The sequence below is a fragment of the Gadus chalcogrammus genome, chromosome 7 (assembly GCF_026213295.1).
Source record: "Gadus chalcogrammus isolate NIFS_2021 chromosome 7, NIFS_Gcha_1.0, whole genome shotgun sequence".
NCBI classification, from domain to species: Eukaryota; Metazoa; Chordata; class Actinopteri; order Gadiformes; family Gadidae; genus Gadus; species Gadus chalcogrammus.
In genome coordinates this window covers 8,818,681-8,841,654 of record NC_079418.1, presented here as the reverse complement: position 1 = coordinate 8,841,654, position 22,974 = coordinate 8,818,681, and the positions used below count along the sequence as shown (strand labels likewise).

The window sequence follows — 22,974 nt, the reverse complement described above, 5'->3', positions numbered from 1 at the left end:
TTGCAACTGAAATGCTTCCTTAAAAGGCTATAGATAGAAGCTGGACTATGTCTGATGTCAACGCCACTTGATTTAATGCCCACTTTGACTACATCCTTGGCCTTGCCCCTTAAATGGATGAGAATCTCTTCCCCCTGCTCTCCAATAGATAGACCTCCCTTCTTTATGAAAGTTTGCATTAGCTCAATCCACTCTTCAAGAGTAACTGAGTCTGAATTCTCACCTCTGAAAGTAGGGGGATCTCTCACCTTCCTCTGACTCATTACATGTAGCTGAGATGATGACACAGAGTCCTGAGCTGGAGCGTAGCTACCACTGTGTACACTTGGAGTAGACAAAGCCGCCGCAGGACTAGACCTAAGGAGTGGAAGTGCAGGGGGCCTGTTGCGCAGGGAAACTATTTTGTTCTGTGTGAGCAGCGTGTGGTGTGTCACTAACAACAGGACGTGGAGACCTCGCTGCCATCCCTACAGTAGTACCCACAGACGCACTAAGCTGAGGGAAAGGGATAGGCAACCCCAACACACCTCTACCCCGACCCACACTAACAGGAGTCAGAAAGCCTTGAGCTCCAGTAACCCGTGAGCCAGCCATGACAATGGAAAAGACGGAGAGAAGAAAAAAAAATAGTAATAAAAAAAAATACAAAATGTCGATGTGCACTAAAACAGTACCCAAGTGTTCTCAGTTGATCTCCAGTGTGGGAATGGTAACAGGCCCTCCGGTAAGGGTTGTTGGTCAGCGACCAATCAGTTGAATCCGGGATCACGGCACCACTGTAACCTGCGTTGTGTTTTGTTTCCCTTCAAGCATTGGACTCGGACGCTCAGCATTGGATGCAGCGGTTTTATTGCCTGCACAATGGGTCAGCAACATAAAGGACAGGTTTAGAGCATTTCCTGGTCCGCCTGCAGCAGTTACCGTCTTTTCTGCTCTATAATTTATTATATATATTTAAAACAGTTGCGCTAAACAGCGCGCATAAACAGGTGATCCCTCCCCTCATGTGGCGACCAGCGGTATTGCATGTAAAAATGGCGGGACCGGCTAGATTTTGAATGCTAGCATTGAATGCTAGCAACGCCACAAGTGGGATTATAAACATACATTTAACTAAAACAACCTATCGGTTACCTGCACAATGGGTCAGCAACATAAAGGACAGGTTTAGAGCATTTCCTGGTCCGCCTAGACAAAATACATACAATATTACAAATGCAAACGAAAATCAAAACTCAAATAAAAGAAACAATACAATGCCAAATATATGAAGAGTGTATTAAACAACCGTCTACAGATAAGTGACAATGATATTGATGAATTACTGAATCAATGAATTACTTTAATAAAAGTTTCATGCGGACACGTTTTATGCTCAACCTACCTGCAGCAGTTACCGTCTTTTCTGCTGCAGGATATCCGGAATACAACATTAACAACATATCAAAATAAAAGTCTTGACCCAATGATACAGGATTTAACTATACACATACTCATTTTATTTGTTCCGTTACACATGCATACAGTACTCACATCAGCGCCACAGTAAGCCTATAGAGGCTGCAACCATTTGCTTCTCAAAATAATGTAGTGTTTTAGAATGAAAAACCACTAGAGAGACAAGACAAGACTAATTTTGATTGAAAAGTTGGCTAGATTTATATATGTATTTATATTATTTTTTTATTTATAAGAATGAAAGAAATTGTGTAATGAAAGAATAAAACAATGATTGATGCATTTTTGTTTGAATAACATCTTGCTCCCGCGGCCAGTGCCAGCGCCGGCATTGCAAGGGGAGGGATATTACGTACATTAGCAGGAGGCGGGATAAGTGCGGCCGCTGTCACTCAGGTTTGTTTTGGTTTGACGCAGACAGCATGGAGGTGTCACGTTAAAATTGTACCGGGGGCGAAAATTGTACCGGCCTACGTCATCGTTTGTTTACATCCTGACAACCTGACAACCTGCCCTGCAACAGACGACGCGATGCAGAAAACATGTTTCCAAACGACGAAATAACATAATACAGATAGCGGATCGCTATCTGAATTATGATAGATAGCGATAACACTTGTTTTTACTTTATATTTGTATTGTATTTAATTGTTTAATCGAAACAATAAAGAAAATTGCCCGCGAAACGGGCGATCGCGTCAAATGACGCGTCAAATCACGTAGGAAGGTTCTTGAACATTCTAGACTATGAAACCTGCTTAAAACACTCAGTTTACTAGCTAAATTCGATTAAACAATTCAATACAATACAAATATAAAGTAAAAACAAGTGTTTTCTAGCGATCCTGACGCGATCGCCCGTTTCGCGGGCAAAACATTTGTCATTTGACGCGATCGCCCGTTTCGCGGGCAATTTTTTTTATTGTTTCGATTAAACAATTAAATACAATACAAATATAAAGTAAAAACAAGTGTTATCGCTATCTATCATAATACAGATAGCGATCCGCTATCTGTATTATGTTATTTCGTCGTTTGGAAACATGTTTTCTGCGTCGTCTGTTGCCGGGCAGGTTGTCAGGATGTAAACAAACGATGACGTAGGCCGGTACAATTTTCGCCCCCGGTACAATTTTAACGTGACAGAGGCAGAACAGACCGCAGAAGTCAACGCGATCGTCTTCAATGTTGCTGCAACGATGCAGCATATATTCAGAAGAGCAGCCAGTACTTACGTGTATGAAAGCAGCTATATATATATATATATATATATATATATATATATATATATATATATATATATATATACTTTTTTTTTTTTTTTTACGGCAGAGATCCGGGGCTGATCCCAAAAGATCCGGGGCTATAGCCCCGAATGCCCAGGTCTAACGACGCGCCTGGTGATTGCTAATATTGTTGTTTCTTCTCTAATTGAAGTTACATTAGTGATTGCTAATATTGTTGTTTCTTCTCTGATAGAAGTTACATTAATCTTACCTGCATCTAGAGTCAAATTTAATCTATTAGCGGTTACAAGTGAATCTTTCCCAATATATCTATCTGGAGCTTGATCTACTTTATCGATGGCTGTGGTTGTATTTATTTTTCATTATCTGGAGTTTTTCCTGAATTACTTTGGTCAAATTCAACGACCTTATCCAGTTGATTTTTGATTGTACAAGGGACTTCTGCTTCTAGTGTAAAGTTGAATGTTCTTTCTGACACCATTTCATTGGTTTTGGCTGAATATACACTTTACAGTGACTTTTCCTCCAAGCTAGTTCATACATCCGGTGGAAAGTTAATACACATAACGATTGGTTACCTGACATAACAGTAAACATATTTTGTTCATTAACTCGGTTTTGCGGTGGTATCTGAGCATATAAGACTATTCTCTCTTCCTTTTTAACTATTCCTGAATGTGACGGGGCTGGATTGTCCTGTGTTTCTCTTAAGCTTCCTTCAGTACCAGCCCCTGATTCCTGGCTGTTCCAGGTCTGTGTTGTCTCCGTAGTTTCAGTCTTCCTCGGGATCAGTCCTTGCTCCAGCGGAATCTGGCCCAACCCGTAGAGGATCAGGAGTAGGTTTGCCAATTTCAGCATCATCGTGTGGCTGTTGCTCCTGGCTCGGCTGGGTCTGGTACTTGGGTAGTTGGTCAGGCCCGGGCGTGTCTGCATCTGGCTCCTCCTCACGCCCCTCACGCTTTTCCCTTGTCCTGGGTTGAGCGGCTATTGTGCAATGGTTGAGGTGATACCATGTGGCACTTCCTTCCACCTAGATGGCTGTAGGTGTTGCGTTGGTGACTTTGTATGGTCCTTCTCTCCTGGGCTGGTTCCATCTCCTCCTGAACACCCTTAGATACACTTGGTCACCTGGCTCCACCCCTCTTGTTGGTTGCTCCTCCAACTCTGGAACTTCGTGTTTCTTTCGCTGGAATTACAAACTTATGTACAGCAGTTAGTTGTTCAAACATATTTTCCTTAATTCTTTTTTAAATTACTCTAATAATGGATGTCCCTTATGGGGCCCTCGAATGATAGGTGAAGGAATGGGTCGACCAGCAAGCATTTCATGCGGGGTTAGATGCAGCGTTTTCTTAGCTTGCATGCGATAACTCATTAGTGCCAGTGGTAGTGCATTAGGGCTTTGACTCCGAACTTCGTTATTCAAATATAATTTGAATATCAAAAAATAAATCAAAATTCGAACGAATATTAGGCAGCCCTTAATATTCGAACCTGTTATGGGCAGGCCAAGAGGGAGAGACGTCGGAGAACCCGACACAGTCTATTCATAATATTGTAATGACCACGGAAGAGGCAGTGAATGAAGTATTGATTAGACAGCGATTTATTAGAAACCTAATAAATCGTTGGAACACGCAAGACCGGTAACCATAGCAACGCCGGTAAACAAACCTCGCGAAGCCCAATCCAGGTCTTACTGAAGGCATTTAATGGTCAAAATATTATTAATAAATATTTGAATATATTCGAATATTAATATTAATAAACAAACAAACTTCGAATATGATTTTTGGGCAAAAGTCAAAGCCCTATAGTGCATCAATCCAATTCAATTTAGTGCTTGCACAAATGTTGTTGATTTTTGTCTTGAGCGTCCCATTCACTCTTTCCACCATACCTTGTGATTGAGGATGAAGGCCGCAACCTAGTCTTTGTTTGACATGCAAATGCTGAATCACTTGTTTGAGTGTTTTTTGAATAAACGCTGCCCCATTGTCTGAGCTTATTTCTGACAGAATTCCAAACCTTGCCATGACTTCTCTAGTCAGAAACTGGATAACAGTATCCACCTTGATTTATTTTCAAACTACTTCCCACCTTACGCATGGCCAATGCCATGTGCATTAAATGATAAGCAGACCTAACAACGCTGTTTGTGCAATCAACTTTGAAGTGCCTAACCTTAACTATCTGTAAAATAAAACTAATCTATTGGGAAGGGAGATCGAAGGCAGTGTATCCCAAACCAACGGTCGATATTGGTGGGTTTACCATCAGCCGCCTTGAAACCACACTGTTCCCAAAGTCATGCACTTAACCGAAAACATTACATGCGTCAGTAGGCCTATATATCGCAAAGGTTAAATAAAATAAAACGCGACATGCCCCGTTCCAAGTCCACCACTTCTGCGGCCAGATCTGACATATCTGACTCCTGTTCCTCCTCCAGCTTTCACCAACCGGCTCTTCCTATGATGGTTGCAGCTCGTTACTTCATGATCAAGTGAGCCAGTGCTCACAGTGACCCTGCCAAGTAATCGTGACTGTGCCTGCCTTAGGTTGTCCCAGCCTTCAAGGTGGGAACTTACCCGTCGTTGGCTAACCAGCCTTCCATACTGGCTTATTGCAGGATGCCGTGCCTGGGATACAATCAATCCCCACCCATAAGGTAGTATAGATTGCAAAGTGGAGGGATGGAGACAGAGTCTTCATTCCCAGCTACCAATGCAGCCAAGTGTGTGCGTAATGGATACACATCAGGGCAATTACCCTGTGTGTGTGAGGGGGCGTATGATGGGGTAAATCCGAAGGTAATTTATGAGAGTTAAAAATATCATATCAAATGCTATCATTTTATAAAAGGGTTGCAGCAGTAGCAGTGGCATTTGAAAGGTAAACCCACTACTTCTGAGTATAAATTGAGAACCTAGCATGTAGGATCCCTTCCCAGCAGATTTAGTGTCAATACACCTGTTGTCCTTAACTAAGGAGATGTAAGATAATCACAATATTAAAACTTTCAATATTAGGCAACTCACTTCTGTGTTAATGGTTACTCATTATCACAAATCCCTTCATAATTCTACCCGACTGTCCTAAACTAACTATTTAAATTGGATGACCTAATCTTCTTTAATTCTACCTATTGCTGGCATTTGATGTTCTCCACTGTTGATTCACTTCTATGTACCCAACACGTCTCTCTGTGTTGTCCTCATCTAGTTTTTCATTGGTCAACATCGAATCAATACATTATTTCCATTTTCTAATTAACCTTATTGTTTTATCTGAAGTATGCTTTTAATACCCCCTATTTTTTACTGTGGATAACATCAATTAGAAATTTGGATAACATTTTATCGTACTTATTTAGTCTAATTTTAAGGATTGCTGATTATTATTTCTAGATTGTACGATCACTTTAATAAAATGTCTGTTATTACCGTAATGCCTAAGGAAATATTTTATTTGTGTAGTAATTTTGGTACTACTGTTGTACTGTGTATTTCTACCGCGCTCCCGCAGAGTCCTCAATAGGTTGGGTGTTCACAGTTCCTCTTTGGTGAGTGAAACTGTATTTACCCCAGCTCTGGTTGATCCCTGGACTTCTGTGGACGAGCGGTGTGCATGCTATGGACAACTTTAAATGCCATTTGTTCATGTTATGTGATCACCATGTAACTCTAATACTCCAATACAGGAGTATACTCTCCCCTGATTTATTATCTCTGGGTCGGTCCGCACCCGCCCTCTCTGCCTTCTTTACATTCCTCTCCCTTCTCCCAACACTTTCTCCCTCTGAACCAACCCGTGTTTCACCAGTGCTCTGTGTACCAAGATCTATTGATCCATATCACATGGCGCTACGATGTGATGAAAAGTCTCCAAGGTTGTTGCGACACACAGAACCACAGAGTCCATGATCCCAGTGTTGGTTCTAGGATTTTTCGAAAACAGGGGCCATTAAGGGGCCACAGGTTACATATAGGGACCAAGTACAGAGTACATCCAAGCACACAAATAATCTATTCAGTACAGTGCAAATTCATTTTCTCTCTCTCTCTCTCTCTCTCTCTCTCTCTCTCTCTCTCTCTCTCTCTCTCTCTCTCTCTCTCTCTCTCTCTCTCTCTCTCTCTCTCTCTCTTTTTCTCTCTCACACATATACACCTCATATTCAGTACAGTGCAAATTCATTTTCTCTCTCTCTCTCTCTCTCTCTCTCTCTCTCTCTCTCTTTCTCTCTCACACATATACACCTCAAAAATAAGAATTATCCAATTGTCATGCTTGGAGCTGAAACACATGACAAATTCATCCAAATCAAATGCCCTGGGGCCTCATGTACTAAGACTTGCGTGGATTTCATACTGAAACTTGCCGTACGCCAAAACCCAGAAACTGTCTTACGCACAAATAAATTCAGATGTATCAAAGTGTGCGAACGCATGGATCCAAGCACGTTTCTTTTGTACATCTCGATCAACGTGGAATTGAGCGCACATGCCGAGGTGTCCAAACTCCTCCCTGTCCACGCCCTCATTTAAATATGCAATTTCATTTAAATAGGCCTCTGGACCTGAGATTCACCTCTTAATCCGATCACCTGGCACCATGAACAGAGGCAAAAAACGAAAAAAAACTTCACGGAGTCCGAGCTCGAGATTTTGCTCCACGAGGTAGAAATGCGCAAGCATATGCTATTTGGAACCCTGTCAACAGGGATAAATGCAAAACAAAAGAGAAGTGAGTGGGAGCGTGTTTGCGAGGCCGTCAATGCAGTGGGGTCTCAGCAGCGCACACACTCTGAAATTAAAAAAAAGTGGTCAGACCTCAAGGTGGAGGTGAAGCGGAGGGTTTCTGCCATACGCCGAAGCGTGACCGCAACAGGAGGGGGGACGGGAGTGGGGGAACTCTCCCCCTTCGATTTGAGAGTGGCCGCTTTGATCGGTGACACCAGTGGCGTAGCCAGAAACTAGTGGTGTTCCTGTTTTTTTTTTCAAATTTATTAACTCCAAAATAATACATTAACCATGTATTTTAACAAAGAACAAATGCAACCGCTGCAAAACATAAAGGGACGCAGTGCCCAGAGATGAAGAACACATAGAACGTGTGCGCATACTCATGGAGCCATACTATTACGCATGGTTAACAAACCCATTTAATCAGTATCTGAACAACACCGCTGCTGGGTTAAGAATGTAACGTATTTGCTGCTATATTTGCGCTGCAACTGAATTCACAGGGCAAGGCGGCGTGGCTCGGCTTTGAATGCATTAATTATCTCATATTAATGCATTAATGCATATGAGGCCGGTCTGGACTCATATTAATCTCATATCATGATTCCGTCCCACACAGCTGGCATGGCTCGGCTCAGGGTGGACTGGCACACTCCTGACCGATCGGCCAGCTCCCGCTGGAAGGCCCCTGTTGCCAGGAACCCCAGCGTGGTCGGCACCTGTGTGGGCACGGACAACCCCTGGCTCCTGGCTGTGTGGCGCTCTAGGGCCGGCCGCAGCTCTGCGCACAGCTCCAGTAATACTGGCCTGGGGAAACGAAATCGGCTCATGAGCCAATCATCATCATTTGCGAGTAAGTCCTCGCGTTCCCTAAATATACGTTCCCTTCGGATTTGACCATTTGCGATGTCCTCTAACAACGCTAACGCAGCCATTTTTAAAACAATTTTCTTCATCCATTGCGCATGCTTTTATAGTCACCCATATAATTGCAAGGTGTGTTAATCGTTCATTAGTGTGTCTCTGATGTGCAAATCACTCTGATGAGTCATGGTTTTCACCTTTTTTCCCAGTTTCCCAGCGTCACCTCTAAGTGTCGCCAAAGGAACAATAGCTGTAGAAACGTGCGTACGACAGCTCTGGAGCTGGCGTGGGGACCGCACATTTTTACGGTCATTTCACGTTTTGTACATCTGAACGTGAGCGTGGAAAAGGACGTACGCCACGTTTTTGTGCGTACGCAACCTTAGTACATGAGGCCCCTGGCCTGTCAGGATTCACTTTTAGGAGACACTACCAACCACACACACACACACACACACACACACACACACACACACACACACACACACACACACACACACACACACACACACACACACACACACACACCAAGGACACACACACAGACACCAAATACAGCACAGCAAATTCAGAAAAAGGTAAAAAAGTTTACTGACTTACAAGATTAGTTGTTTTCCACTTCTGTTAGCTTTGTAATTTCTTATCATTAATACAATTGAATTTAATTGAATTAATACCTCCATGTCCCTATACATCACTGCATAAAAAGTCCTTCCCACGGGCCATATTGTGCCTGATTTAGCGGTCCTCTTCTCCCATTTCTCTTTATTATTTATCTCATCTTTGAGCAATAGACGGTCTCTACTCAAAATTGTTCGTTAATTTGACGAGACACTTTACCTGCTGTTCAGCGTTCAGACAGGGCAGGAACAGATAATAATAATAATAATAATAAATTTAATTTATAGTGCCATTTTCATCCGAAGATCTCAAAGGGCTACAGGTTAAAAGCAAAAATAAAAATAAAAAGGGGGTTTTAAAAACATCTAAGAGTGGGAGCCAAAGGTTTTTTTAAAAAGAAATGTTTTAAGACCTTTTTTAAAACAATCAGTGGATCGTGGTGACCTCAAAGTGTCAGGGAGGGCATTCCACAGGCGTGGGGCGGCAACACTGAAGGCCCTATCTCCCATGGTCCTCAGTTTGGTTCTGGGTATGTGGAGGAGGTTAGAGTGAGTGGAGCGGAGGGAGCGTGTTGTGCTATGTATGTTGAGAAGTTCTTTGAGGTATGGGGGGGCATGTCCATGGATGCATTGGTGAGTGAGGACGGAAACCTTGTACTCAATCTGGGTGGAAACCAGAAGCCAGTGGAGTGAGTGGAGGATGGGGGTAATGTGCTCATGCTTGCGCACTCTCTTCAGGATCCTAGCTGCAGAGTTTTGTACGTATTGAAGCCTCTGCAGGCTCTTGCTAGGGATCCCGATGAGTAGGGCGTTACAGTAGTCCAGTCTGGAGGAGATAAAGGCATGAACTAGTTTTTCGGAGTCTGAGAGGGAGAGAATGGGGCGGAGTTTGGAAATGTTGCGGAGGTGATAGAAGGTGGTCTTGCAGAGGTGGTTGATATGGGATTCAAAAGTGAGCTGGGGGTCCATTTTTACACCAAGATTTGTTACTGTTGATGAGAGAGGGATATTTGAGCCAGAAAAGCTGATGCTGGTTGTGGATGATGATTTGGTCTGGTGAGAGGTGCCGATCAGGATGGCTTCGGTTTTGGAGCTGTTGAGTTGGAGGAAATTGTGCTCCATCCATACCTTTATCTCCTCCAGGCACGTGGTGAGTTTTGATGGGGATGACGGTGATGTTGAAGGTGGGCTGGCAGCTGTGGCATTGACATAGAGCTGTGTGTCGTCGGCATAGCAATGAAATGAAAAACCGTGGCGGCTGATGACCTGACCAAGGGGGATGAGGTAGAGGATAAAGAGGATGGGGCCAAGAACTGAACCCTGGGGGACACCGCAAGTGACTGTGTGTGGGTTCGATTTGGAGGGACCCAGGGAGATGCATTCTATCCGGTTTTTGAGGTATGACTGAAACCAACCACCACTGGGGAGTGCCAGTGGTGAGGTGGAGGCGGTTTAGAAGAATGTCATGGTCGACTGTGTCAAAAGCAGCAGAGAGATCCAGAAGGATGAGGAGGGAGGGGGAGCCAGCGTCGGATGACCTCAGGAGGTCGTTTGTAACTCTTACGAGTGCTGTTTCTGTGCTGTGGGTGGGGCGGAAACCGGACTGGAATTTTTCATAGAGGTTGTTTAGTTTGAGGTGGTTTTGAAGGTGGGTGGCAACTGCTTTCTCAAGTACTTTGGATATGAAGGGAAGATTGGAGATGGGCCTGTAGTGTGATAGGACTTTTGGGTCAAGGGTGTGTTTTTTGAGCAGTGGTCTGATTATGGCTTTCTTTAAGACGGGGAGAACGTGACCAGTTTGGAGAGAGTGATTTATAACAGAGGCGATCAGGGGACTTAAGACTGTGACATGGGTTTTTACCAGGGAGGTTGGGAGAGGGTCCAGGGCACAGGTGGAGGGTTTCATCTTCCTGATGATGTTCTGCACCTCTTCTGATGAAACCACAGGAAAGCAAAGTTTAGGGGTTGTGAAATGGCATATGTATATGGGGGAACGGTTTGGGTGGGAGGACCAGAAAGAGCAGAACGAATATGTGCAATCTTTGATTTGAAAAAATCCATGAAGTGATTGCACTGTTCTTCTGTGGTGCCAGTAGGTGGGGGGGATTGTGGTTTGAGAAGATGGTTGACCGTAGAGAAGAGCCGTTTGGAGTTTCCTGGATTGTTTCTGATGGCGTCAGAGTAAAAATTTGACCTTGCCTCTTTAAGGGACTTTGAATACTGTAGTTGGTGCTCCCGGTAGATTTGATTGTGAACAGTGAGGCCAGATGTTTTGTATCGCCGCTCAAGGACTCGCCCTGCTGCCTTCATCTTCCGCAGCCCATCTGAAAACCAGGGAGCTGGGCAGGTGAAGGTGACTGCTCTGGTTTTAACAGGTGCATGGTGATCCAGGAGGCTACTCAGATGGCTGTTGTAGTAGTCCACTGCTTCATCAGCTGATAAGAAAAGTGTGGAGAGATGCTGAAAGTCTGCTGACAGGTGCTCTTGGTTAATGTTTTTGAGATTTCTAAAACTGATATTTCGTCTAGGCTTGGAGAGGCTGGATGAGGATGGCAACTCCATAGAAATGATCTTGTGGTACACCTGCAGGTTTGTGAGAGGGGCAGAGTTTGTGATGACCAGGTCCAAAGTGTGCCCCCTGGTGTGTGTGGGGACATCAACAAGTTGCTTTAAATTAAAGCAGTCCAATAGCTGAAGAAATTCAGCAGCAAAGCGGCAGGAGGGGGTATCGACGTGGATGTTCATATCACCTAAAATGATAACGTCGGCAGAGGATGTGCAGAAAGTTGTGAGAAGATTTGACATCTCAGGGATGAAAGATGTGTTCGGTTTTGGTGGTCGGTAAATAAGGAGGAACAGCACAGAGGAAGGGGGCTTACATTTAAAAGCAAGGCATTCAAATGAAGAGAGTTCAGGCAGGGGCTGCAGAGATAACTCCAGATCACTGCGATGGATGACTGACAGGCCGCCACCACGACCTGTACTGCAGGCTTTCTGGAGGTAGCTATATCCTGGGGGACAGCTCTCATTTAAGGAGGAGAAAGTATGTGGTTGGTGCCAGGTCTCTGTGATGCACATAAAATCCAGACATTTATCCAGTATATGATCATGTATTAGGCAGGATTTGTTGCTGATTGATTGGGCATTAAAAAGTTCAATTTTGCTGCTGGATGAAACAACCACTCCACGTTTTCCATCCAATTCCCTGAGAGGTGTTGCCATGGAGATGCCCAAACTACTTATCCAGTAGGAGACAACGCTCTGATGACGTATGTGAGGTGCGACAAGTCGCGTGACTGACCAGTGAGCCGGGATGGCAGGACTTTTCGGTGGGTTGAGGAACTTTCTTCGGGAGCCTCTGTGGATATAGCGCCGACGGCGGAGAAGTCCAAGTTGTTTAATCACTGTAATGTCCGGTGGAGTGAAGCATTTTTGAGATTCATCAGCTGGTTGACGGAGTAACTCAACATAGTGGTGCCGGCGGCAACGGGGGGAAAAGTACACTGCAGGTAGTGTGCTAGCAGCAACAGGTAGGCAACCGATAGACGTGAAAAGGTCTACTGGTCGGACGCGGATAGTAAAATAGTTTAAAAAGGTTAGAAAGATTTAAAAAAACAATTTAAAAACAAAACAAAACAATGTTGTTTTGGCTCGACTGGAGAAGCGGCGAAACAGAGAGCGCCAGCGTCCTCCCCAACGAGTTTCCTATGTGTGCTGTCATCTGTCCACTTCTGACTTGTGTTCTGTCATCTGTCATCCCTAGTGTGTGTGTGTGTGTGTGTGTGCGTTTGTGTGTGTCAAATCAAACAAATTTTCCTATATATGGTAAGAACGTAGCTTACCGTCTGAGCTCTGTTGTATGACCCGTTCGCACCCTGTCCGGCAGCCCAGCAGCTGGGCTGTCTCTGATCTTCAATCCTGTTCGTGGCGCCAAATATGTAGTAGAAAATATCCGAGTTCTATCACTTCAACTTACTAAAAGAGCATGAGGAATCGAGGAGTCCGGAGCAAGTATGACATAAGACTTTATTGTTGAACAAGCAACAACAAAGCAGAGTAGTTTGCAAGACACTGCCGATCATAAGATCCCGGCCTTTATATCCTCACAAATGAAGCTGTCCACCATATGGTATGCCCACCCCCAGACAGTCAGCCATACATTCCTTTAAGCATGTGGTCAACATCCGCAGCTAATCTGAACATGAGGTTAAGGTCAGTACGCCTTGACATCAGACTCTCTGGCGCCGTGTCGGGTTCCATAGTACGCGCTGACCCCAGTCTCTCTGGCGCCGTGTGTCAAGCCTTTGCTATGAATCCAGAGGTGTTTTAGCTGCTTTCTACTATTAAAGTATCTATATGATTTATAGGCCTGATAATACTCAGAGTCAACATAAAAAGCAATGGTTAATTTATTGGAGTTCTTTTTTCTGGAGTAAAATAACTCCAAATATGATGTTGTGGAAACTACAAATTTAACAAAGCCTAATAGCCCTAAGAGCCCTTATCTGTACTGCTGGAATATATTATATTTTATGGCACAGGGCCACCACTCAATTACAGTAGAACACACTCTCTATCTGCCTCCTCTGTGCTGTGTATATATACATATATATATTTATATATAAAAATGCATATACATATATGTATGTATGTATGTATGTATGTATGTATGTATGTATGTATGTATGTATGTATGTATGTATGTATGTATGTATGTATGTATGTATGTATGTATGTATGTATGTATGTATGTATGTATGTATGTATGTATGTATGTATGTGTATGTGTACATGTGTGTGTGTGTTTGTTGCTCACTAATATTGTTTGATATGGTGTAAGCTCAAATAGTGGCTCCCTGAACTCCTCTTTCTCAGTATCTCTGTCCCTAAATTCTTCTTGAAACACTAATGGAAAGGACTCCTGTTTTCTGACCTATTTCCTGTACCCTCTCTATCTCTGTCTACACACTACCAGGTTGGAATGTTAGAAGGTTGGCCTTCTCTCTCATACAAAGGGTAATTAAGACTCTTCACCCATACACGCATGCATTAGTACATATTAGGGTTATTTACAAAAACTGTTATCATTCATGCAAGTTGGCTTAACTCCTCAGAGTTCGAAATGTATATTGCATTCGTACTCAGTCAACATCTTATCACTATTACAAGTAACTTTACTGTTTCCCCCAGATTTCTATACGCAGTTTTTAAAACCTGCGTCTAATTGTCCGTTCCATATCAATCTGAACTGTAATGGACCCCCCAGATTTCGATACGCACAGTTTTAAAACTTACATCTGTACTATGTCCATTCAATATAAGTTGGACTGAATCAAGGCTTTCACAGGCTGATTCCGAAATGCCCTCAAGGGTCCTAAGCTCTATCCAATTCTGGCCTTTTGCTTCCTCTATATGATCTTAACATTTTAGGCAAGGCAAGGCAAGGAATTCTCTGTGATTGTTTAAATTCACTTCAAGTTATGCCTTTCTAATCCCAGGACCGGGACTACGGAGCTTTAAGGAGTCTTTAAGACTATGGGCCATATTTTAACGGTCTGAAACGCAAGTGGAAAGCGCAAAGCGCAAGTCGTTTTGTGGGCGGTTCTACGGCGCTATTGCTATTTTACAGGCGGATAAATGACACTTGCGTCGTGGCGCAAGTGTCAAAAGGGTTGGTCTGAAGCAGCCTAGTTACCCGTAGGTGTGGTTTGGGCGTAACGTCCAACAAACCAATGAGAGTGCCAGCTCACATCCCCTTTAAGAGCCATGAGCGCATTTGAATCGGACGAGTTGATATTTTGAAAGCGCGTCTGCAGTCTCTGATGAGACAGATGCACATGAATTTCAAACTGCAAATGGCTCAGTTTATTGCCAAATAATATGGCCTAATTCACACATGGAATAAGGGGTTTTCTTCCACAACTACAGAAATACTGAGTCCTCAAATAAATTTCGGCAAAGAAAACGTATATGATATAACATATGATATGCGGTAACTGTGGTTCTATTTAATGATATGCGCAATACATTATAAACATTGTTTCTTATCAGTATTGTATGCTATCCTAATATGCATGTGTCCCCGCGGTATTAGACACTGCCATTGATTGTATTATGCGTTACGTGTTTAGTTTGCGTGTGTTTAAACAGAGCACACACGCGCGCCCGCATTCATTCATTCTTTTTAACACTCACTCGCGGTAAAACAATGTTTTTCACGATCAAATACTCATCAATCCTAAAAGTTATGGGCATGTAGGCCTACACGATGTCTTTGTCAAGAAAATATGTTTTTGCTGTACGGTGTTTGCAGATGCATTGATTTAAAAGTACAACTTATTACCGCTGTTATTATTATCAGCTGTTCTTTCCCAAATAATTTACCAAGAATGTGCGGCTAGGTAGATGGGAGAAGCAAAGTGTATGCGCGAGGTGCACAAGCAATCCGTATGCATCGCATGCGCCTGTATGCATGCGCCCTTAAAATAGCATCTGAACAACGCCCCACTGACTTTAAACCAGGTATTTCCTGGTCAGTAGCGCAATGGTATTCAGAAACGGCAAAATACCGTTTGCGCCAGAACACGCCTCCTCCTTCCGCCGAACCGCCCCTTGGGGCGCATGATCAATCCCTAATTTACCGGCGAGTGGCGGTGGTGGGAAAAGAACGCTCTGCGCCAGTTGTAAACTAGCAACGACACATGCGCCAGTGACTAAGTCACTTGCGCCGGATGCAAGATAGGGCCCTATATGTTCTGCTCACTTGGTTCTATGGGCCCGTGGAAGGTATAGTAAGCCTGTCGCTCGACTTCGATGAGTCCCAGCACTCGGCTTTTCCTCAGAATCACGTAGGGCAGGGGTGCCCAACCTTTTTTGACCCAAGATCTACTTTTCAAGTAGCCAACCTCCCGAGATCTACCAGCAAACCTACCTTCAAGCCGGGGGGGGGGGGGGGGGGGGGGGGGTAGAGAACAATTGTTGACGGGGGGGGGGGGGGGGGGGGGGGGTTGTATCGTGAACCTACGGACTTCAATGGGGGTTTCATTCCGTCTGCGCACGGCACCTTCTCAACGATAATCAATAATCTTCCTCCCACTCAGGGTGAAAATGGTAGGTCTTAGCTTGTTTCCCCTCAGCCATGCCAACGTTTAGGAGTGTGTAACTACTGTTGACGGCTTTCAACTGCTGTTAACAGCACATGCGCTACCGCGCGTATATGCTACCGCGCAAATTTAATTTCATTAAAAAAAAAAAAAAAAAAATTTTTTTTTTTTTTTTTTTTTTTCTTCACCCCTTCGCGATCGACTTGGGATCTGTCGGCGATCTACTGGTAGACCGCGATCGACTGGTTGGGCACCCCTGACGTAGGGGGTCACTTAATTGTCGTGTTCTTTAGAAAGGGTAATCGAATTGGGATTGCTTTTAACTCACTTTATTTGGTAAAGTTTCTGTATGTTAACTATGAAGTAAAAGGAGGGGAATTGTACATACACGCGTGGAGAGACACTAAGCTGGTCATCCGTGGTGATGAGCTGCCAATAGGGTTTCTGGTATCCTCCCGCCTGCGTGCTGTTTAGATACGGAGTAGGCGTTGCCTATATGACATAGTACATGCTCTGATTGGCTATGGTTTGGAGAGCCCGCCTTCGGCATCCTCATATGTGTGATGGTGCTGCCATCTTAATAATAATAATTAATAATTCATTCATTTTCCATAGCGCTTTTCAGTGACTTAAAGACCCTTACAAAATAAAACACGAAGAGGAAGATGACAATCAGGGGGGACAAGCGGAAGACAGCACAACAGAAAACAGAAGCAAGGTGGAGTGTGATAGTAGATAGGGATACGGGTGGTTATGGGTAGGGGAGGTCATAGGCTTGGGAACAGAGGTAAGTTTTTAAACGGGATTTGAATATGGGAAGGGAGGGAGAGTCGCGGACCGGTTGGGGGAGAGAGTTCCAGAGTCGGGGTGCTGTTCGTGAGAAGGCTCTGTCAACAAAGGTTTTAAGTTTGGATCGTCGGACAGTCAGAGTGAGAGTGGAGGAGGATCTGAGGGTTCGGGATCTTGTGGCTACGTGCAGTTATTACAGCTTATATGTTTGGTCCTGCTGCTCTTGTGGCTATGTGCAGTTATTGCACCTATATGCTTATTGTTGTCACAGAACTCAAGCGGTTAATGTTAATTTTTTCAATTGTTATTTAAAGGTTGGGTACGCGATTTGCGAAACGCCAGCAGATTTTGAAAATACACAACTCAAATGGTCCTACCCCCTCTCCTTCAACGCTGACTCTGACTCCACCCATTCCAAGTACCTGGACGCGCAATCATGCACGAGCGCGAACAGAGATGCGCGAGAGCGAGCCAGGCTAGCGTAGGTTTTCGTTTAACAACATGGCACTACATTCAGCTGTAAATTACACCCAGTACCGCGGGAAGTAGGGGTTTTGGGGGTGCTGCAACACCCCCTGTCCGAGGCCCTGTCTTATCACAGAAAAAGATCATTTCTAAAAACTCCAGCCAAAGTGGAGATTTCTGAAAACGCCGGTTATGTGTTGTCGTATCAACGGGGAGAAACGGGATTTTAGGTTCTGAAGCGTCACATTATGCACCAGGAAATGCTTAACGTCATGTGAGCGTCCGCTGTACCGTATTGGTCCGAATATAAACACAAACCCCATTGATACGACCTATATTTGGAAAAAAGATTTGAAGACCAGATCTTGATTTCATGAATAAATAAATTGTATTAATTGAAATAATATACGAAAATAAAAAGGCATAGAATAAAACACTGCATTGCCACTAAACAGTAGTGCAAAAAGGCCGTACTGATGTGTACACCAAAGACTTCCTGACACTCCTCTGCCCCGCTGTGTTCGCTCTGGCTGTGGTCGCTCCGAACTGTTTCGGCCCGTGGCAAAGCGAGTCATCCTCGCTGCTGTCCAAGGCATGTTGAGACGCAGCATTTATTTAATGCTGATATGTCCTAGTGCTGAAAAAAGGCTATATGAAAAAGTGTGAGGGTAGCGGTGGTGCGCTAAACTTGTTCTGTGAGCAGCTGGATGTGAACCATGGTGTGAAGGAAGTGAACACAACGATCGATTTTCAACTTTGCGAGCATGCACTGGTGTAATTGAGCTGCGCTGCTATATATCTTTTTTATCAATGTGACGAGTTGCGAGTCTAGTGCAGGCCGGGTTTTTTTTTCCAGCACCCCCTGCTGAGAATACGTTCTCGCGGCTATGGTTGCACCAGATGTTATAAACATTAAACGGTCACATAAATCATTACTATTTTTAGAAAATGTATGTTTGTTTCATATAATTGTATTGGAAGTCCTGGTTTTCACTAGGGTTGCCGCGGTGTGGACATTTTCACACCGAGTAATACACTCGTCTCAACACCGGTATTACCGAGTATAAACGGTATAAACTTTGAAACTAGGTCAACCGCCACACAAGCATCGGTTTTTAGACCCTTCTCGTCCTTCAGTTGCCGCCAACGTTCAAAAGCAGCGCCTAGGATTATTCTTGATTTCAGTTTTTCTCTTTCAGCGTTTTTATTATCAATTACTCTCTGAAAAAGAGTTTTCCTTCTCTTTGCTGGTGGTGGTGGTGGGGATGGTGGCGTCTTGTCTGCCATGGAAATTGTCTTCTACTGCTAGGTCCAAATGTGGATTAACTAGTTCCAGACAGATACCGCAGGATAACAACAAACAGGAGCTTGCTCTGGGTCACGAGCTCTGGGTCACGAGTACTGCACGAAGGGGTCGCGCGCGGGGCGCGGGGGAGTGCAGTACGACCGTTTGATTGACGTACTTACTGTCCAATGCAACGAGGTGGCAATCCAAATGATTGGCTGGAGTTTTTCGAGCCCTGCCCGTTCCACAGATGATTGACAAGTTTAATTTTCATGTCAGTACTTCTGACTCAGTGGCTGTAAGCGGGTTATGATAAGGATTTCAAGTAATTTTGCAAAAATGGCCAAAAAAGCGAATTCCGTACCCAACCTTTAATTTTTCTTCTTATTTAGGATTTGTGTCCATTGGGAACTTTAAAGGTACTTGGGATATAATCTACATCTGTTATAATTGTGATGTTATGATTACTATTATCATTAGTCAGGAAGACTGCCCTCTTGGTTAGTTAAGGTGTTTAACCCTCATCATGTTCTTGGCCTTGTTCTCTGTGGGCCCGGATCACCAATCTGGTAGTGATGTCATACGACATGCGGAAGTCCACACATGGTCATGCGCTCAAAGTGGTGCAACCAGCACAGGGAACAGTAGGTATGATATCCACATGGTGGGCTGGATCTTGATCTGACACATTTGAAGCCCTTAGAGACCTCCTGTGCGGGATTATAAATAGTTATTGAAAATGTCTCTGCAGCATCTCCACATCTTTCACTTATTAAGTATAACAGGGTCTATGAATCTGTGTCTAGGAATGACCTGTCCGCCTCTTCTCCAAAGTAAACACAGACAACAGCCCCCTTAATAGGCAGCTTATATAAACGCAATAAGTAAATAAACTCTGAAAGGCCGTAGAAACAATATGGAGTTGTGTTTTTGTCCAGGTCTCCAGTCTGCTATGGATGAGGAGAGAGAGGAGTGGGGTCCTACCTCTATAACCACTCTGTTTGGGGAACATGGCCGCCAGAGCGAAGCTAAGAGGTAAGAAGAGGATCTCTCAGTGTCTGTGACTGTTGTCCATCTCAGAGCTCAGCGGTGATACATCATGACTCCATCATTGGTCTGAGCAACATCTGTGTTGTGTTGTGTTGAAGCCCAGAGCAGCAGGAGAGAGCAGACTCCCCTGGACCCAGCTGTGTCTCCATGAAGAGTGACTGCTACATAAATATACCTGTTTACTTCGAAGATGGAAATCAGTCTATTGAGAAGAGGTGAGGATATAAACAGTGATCGCTCAGAGCTGGTGTGAATGAGAGGAGGGATAAGGCTGTTTTAGTGATGTGGTTGACATGGTGTGAATGAGAGGGATAAGGCTGTTTTAGTGATGTGGTTGACGTAGCGATAATGAGAGGAGGGATAAGGCTGTTTTAGTGATGTGGTTGACATGGTGTGAATGAGAGGAGGGATAAGGCTGTTTTAGTGATGTGGTTGACATGGTGTGAATGAGGAGGGATAAGGCTGTTTTAGTGATGTGGTTGACATAGCGATAATGAGAGGAGGGATAAGGCTGTTTTAGTGATGTGGTTGACATGGTGTGAATGAGAGGAGGGATAAGGCTGTTTTAGTGATGTGGTTGACATGGTGTGAATGAGAGGAGGGATAAGGCTGTTTTAGTGATGTGGTTGGCATGGTGTGAATGAGAGGGGGGATAAGGCTGTTTTAGTGATGTGGTTGACATGGTGTGAATGAGAGGAGGGATAAGGCTGTTTTAGTGATGTGGTTGACATGGTGTGAATGAGAGGAGGGATAAGGCTGTTTTAGTGATGTGGTTGACATGGTGTGAATGAGAGGAGGGATAAGGCTGTTTTAGTAATGTGCTTGACATGGTGTGAATGAGAGGAGGGATAAGGCTGTTTTAGTGATGTGGTTGGCATGGTTTGATCCCGGTTCTCTATTTCTAGAAGAGAGCAGCAGGAGAGAGCAAACTTCCCTGGACAATGCTGTGTCTCCATGAAGAGTGACCACTCTATGGATCCACTTGTTTACTTTAAAGATCAGTCTATTAAGAAAAGGTGAGGATTTATCAGAGATTGTTAAAATACACCATCTATCAAACATCTAAAAATCCTGTTTTTTGTTTTTTTTAGTAGAGTCCAGCAAGAGAGAGCAGACTCCCCTGGACCCAGCTGTGTCTCCTTGAAGAGTGACTGTTCTATGATTCAACCTGTCACGTTTAAAGATGGAAATCAGTTTATAGAGAAAAGGTATGGATCTACCAGATGTGATAAAGATGCAGCTCTATCAAACACCCATAAATCCTGGTTCTTGTTTTTCTAGAGGAGTCCAGCAGGAGAGAGCAGACTCCCCTGGACCCAGCAGTCTCTCCATGAAGAGTGACTGCTATATAAATATACCTGTTGACTTCGAAGATGGAAATCAGTCTATTGAGAAGAGGTGAGGATTTAAACAGTGATCGCTCAGAGGTGGTGTGAATGAGAGGAGGGATAAGGCTCTTTTAGTGATGTGGTTGACATGGTGTGAATGAGAGGAGGGATAAGGCTGTTTTAGTGATGTGGTTGACATGGTGTGAATGAGAGGAGGGATAAGGCTGTTTTAGTGAAGTGGTTGACATGGTGTGAATGAGAGGAGGGATAAGACTGTTTTAGTGAAGTGGTTGACATGGTGTGAATGAGAGGAGGGATAAGGCTGTTTTAGTGAAGTGGTTGACATGGTGTGATCCCGGTTCTTGATTTCTAGAAGAGAGCAGCAGGAGAGAGCAGACTTCCCTGGACCCAGCTGTGTCTCCTTGAAGAGTGACTGGTCTATGATTCAACCTGTCACGTTTAAAGATCTAAATCAGTCAACAGAGAAAAGGTATGGATCTACCAGATATTAGAAAGATGCTGCTCTATCAAACTCCCATAAATCCTGGTTCTTGTTTTTCTTGTAGGGTCCAGCAGGAGAGAGCCGACTCCCCTGGACCCAGCTGTGTCTCCATGAAGAGTGACCAGTCTATGGATCCACTTGTTTACTTTAAAGATCAGTCTTTTGAGAAAAGGTTTATCAGAGGATCCAGCTGTGTCTCCTTGAAGAGTGCCAAGTCTATGGATCAACTTTTTCACTTTAACAATCAGTCTATTGAGACGAGGTGAGGATTTATCAGAGATTACTAAAATACACCATCTATCACACATCTATAAATTCTTTATTTTATTTTTTTTAGAGATCCTGGTTTAAAAGATGGACACACCTTCAGAGAGGAGAGGTAGGAGTTTCAAACAGACGATGAAAACAGACCAGTTGGTTGTTATCAGACTCTACTGATACTGATGTTTACAAGTTAGGATAAATGAAATAGTGTGTGTGTGTGTGTTCCATAGGCATCCCCATGAACCGGCTGATACACTGTTGGGCGGTAAGAGACTCTTATTTTGAAAACAGAATGAATAATGATTTTGAAGTGCAGAAGAGACTCTAATTTGTTCTGTTCTGACTAAATGACATAATCTGAGATTTTTTTGCACCCCTACATTTTCAATGTCGAGATATCTTTCCTCAGGTTAGGGTAAGGGTATCAGGTTAAATGGTTCGATCCAGATATGCAATGTTATTGTGGGGGAATAAGGTTAAATAGTTTGATCCAGATATGTAGGGTTATTGTGAAGGTATAAGGTTAAATAGTTTGATCCAGATATGTAGGGTTATTGTGGGGTATCAGGTTAAATGGTTTGATCCAGATATGTAGGCTAATTGTGGGGTATCAGGGTAAATGTTTTGATACAGATATGTAGGGTTATTGTGGGGTATCAGGTCAAATGGTTTGAACCAGATATGTAGGGTTATTGTGGGTCTGTCTTGTTAAATGGTTTGATCCAGACATGACCGGTTATTGTGGGTTCATCAGGTTAAATGGTTTGATCCACTCATGTAGGGTAACTCTGAGGTATCAGGTTAAATGGTTTGTTCCAAATTTGTAGGGTTATTGTGGGGGTTTCAGGTTAAATGGTTTGATATGTAGGGTTATTATGGGTCCATCAGGTAAAAGGTTTGATCCATACATTTAGGGTAACTCTGGGCTATCAGGTTAAATGGTTTGATCCAGATATGTAGGGTTATTGTGGGTCCATAAGGTTAAATGGTTTGATCCAAACATGTAGGGTAACTCTGGGGTATCTGGTGAAATGTTTTTTTCCAGACATGTAATAATAATAATAATAATGGATTGAACTTATATAGCGCTTTTCTAGACACTCAGAGACGCTTTACAGTGAAGGGGGACCTCACTAACCACCACCAGTGTGTAGCACCCACTTGGGTGCACACATATCTTGTTCCAGATATGTAGGGTTATTGTGGGTCTATCAGGTTAAATGGTTTGATCCAAATAAGTAGTGTTTTTGTCTG

General features: G+C 43.7%; 1 protein-coding gene across 5 annotated transcripts in view; it reads left to right on the top strand.

Moving 5' to 3' along the window:
* The window catches only part of LOC130385201 (NLR family CARD domain-containing protein 3-like), a 57,120-nt gene that overhangs the window by 14,336 nt on the left and 19,810 nt on the right, over positions 1 to 22,974 (top strand). The window contains exons 2-11 of one of the 5 annotated variants that reach the window (XM_056593582.1): positions 8,070 to 8,303; positions 19,515 to 19,611; positions 19,725 to 19,841; positions 20,532 to 20,642; positions 20,718 to 20,834; positions 20,908 to 21,024; positions 21,328 to 21,444; positions 21,521 to 21,718; positions 21,794 to 21,835; positions 21,951 to 21,985. In XM_056593582.1, the coding sequence (XP_056449557.1) occupies positions 8,075 to 8,303; positions 19,515 to 19,611; positions 19,725 to 19,841; positions 20,532 to 20,642; positions 20,718 to 20,834; positions 20,908 to 21,024; positions 21,328 to 21,444; positions 21,521 to 21,718; positions 21,794 to 21,835; positions 21,951 to 21,985 (1,180 nt within the window). In that variant the 5' untranslated portion in view covers positions 8,070 to 8,074. Of the gene's footprint in view, positions 1 to 7,047; positions 8,304 to 19,514; positions 19,612 to 19,724; positions 19,842 to 20,531; positions 20,643 to 20,717; positions 20,835 to 20,907; positions 21,025 to 21,327; positions 21,445 to 21,520; positions 21,719 to 21,793; positions 21,836 to 21,950; positions 21,986 to 22,974 lie in introns of those variants that run through there. The other 4 variants (XM_056593581.1, XM_056593580.1, XM_056593579.1 and 1 more) reach the window with 4 other exon arrangements.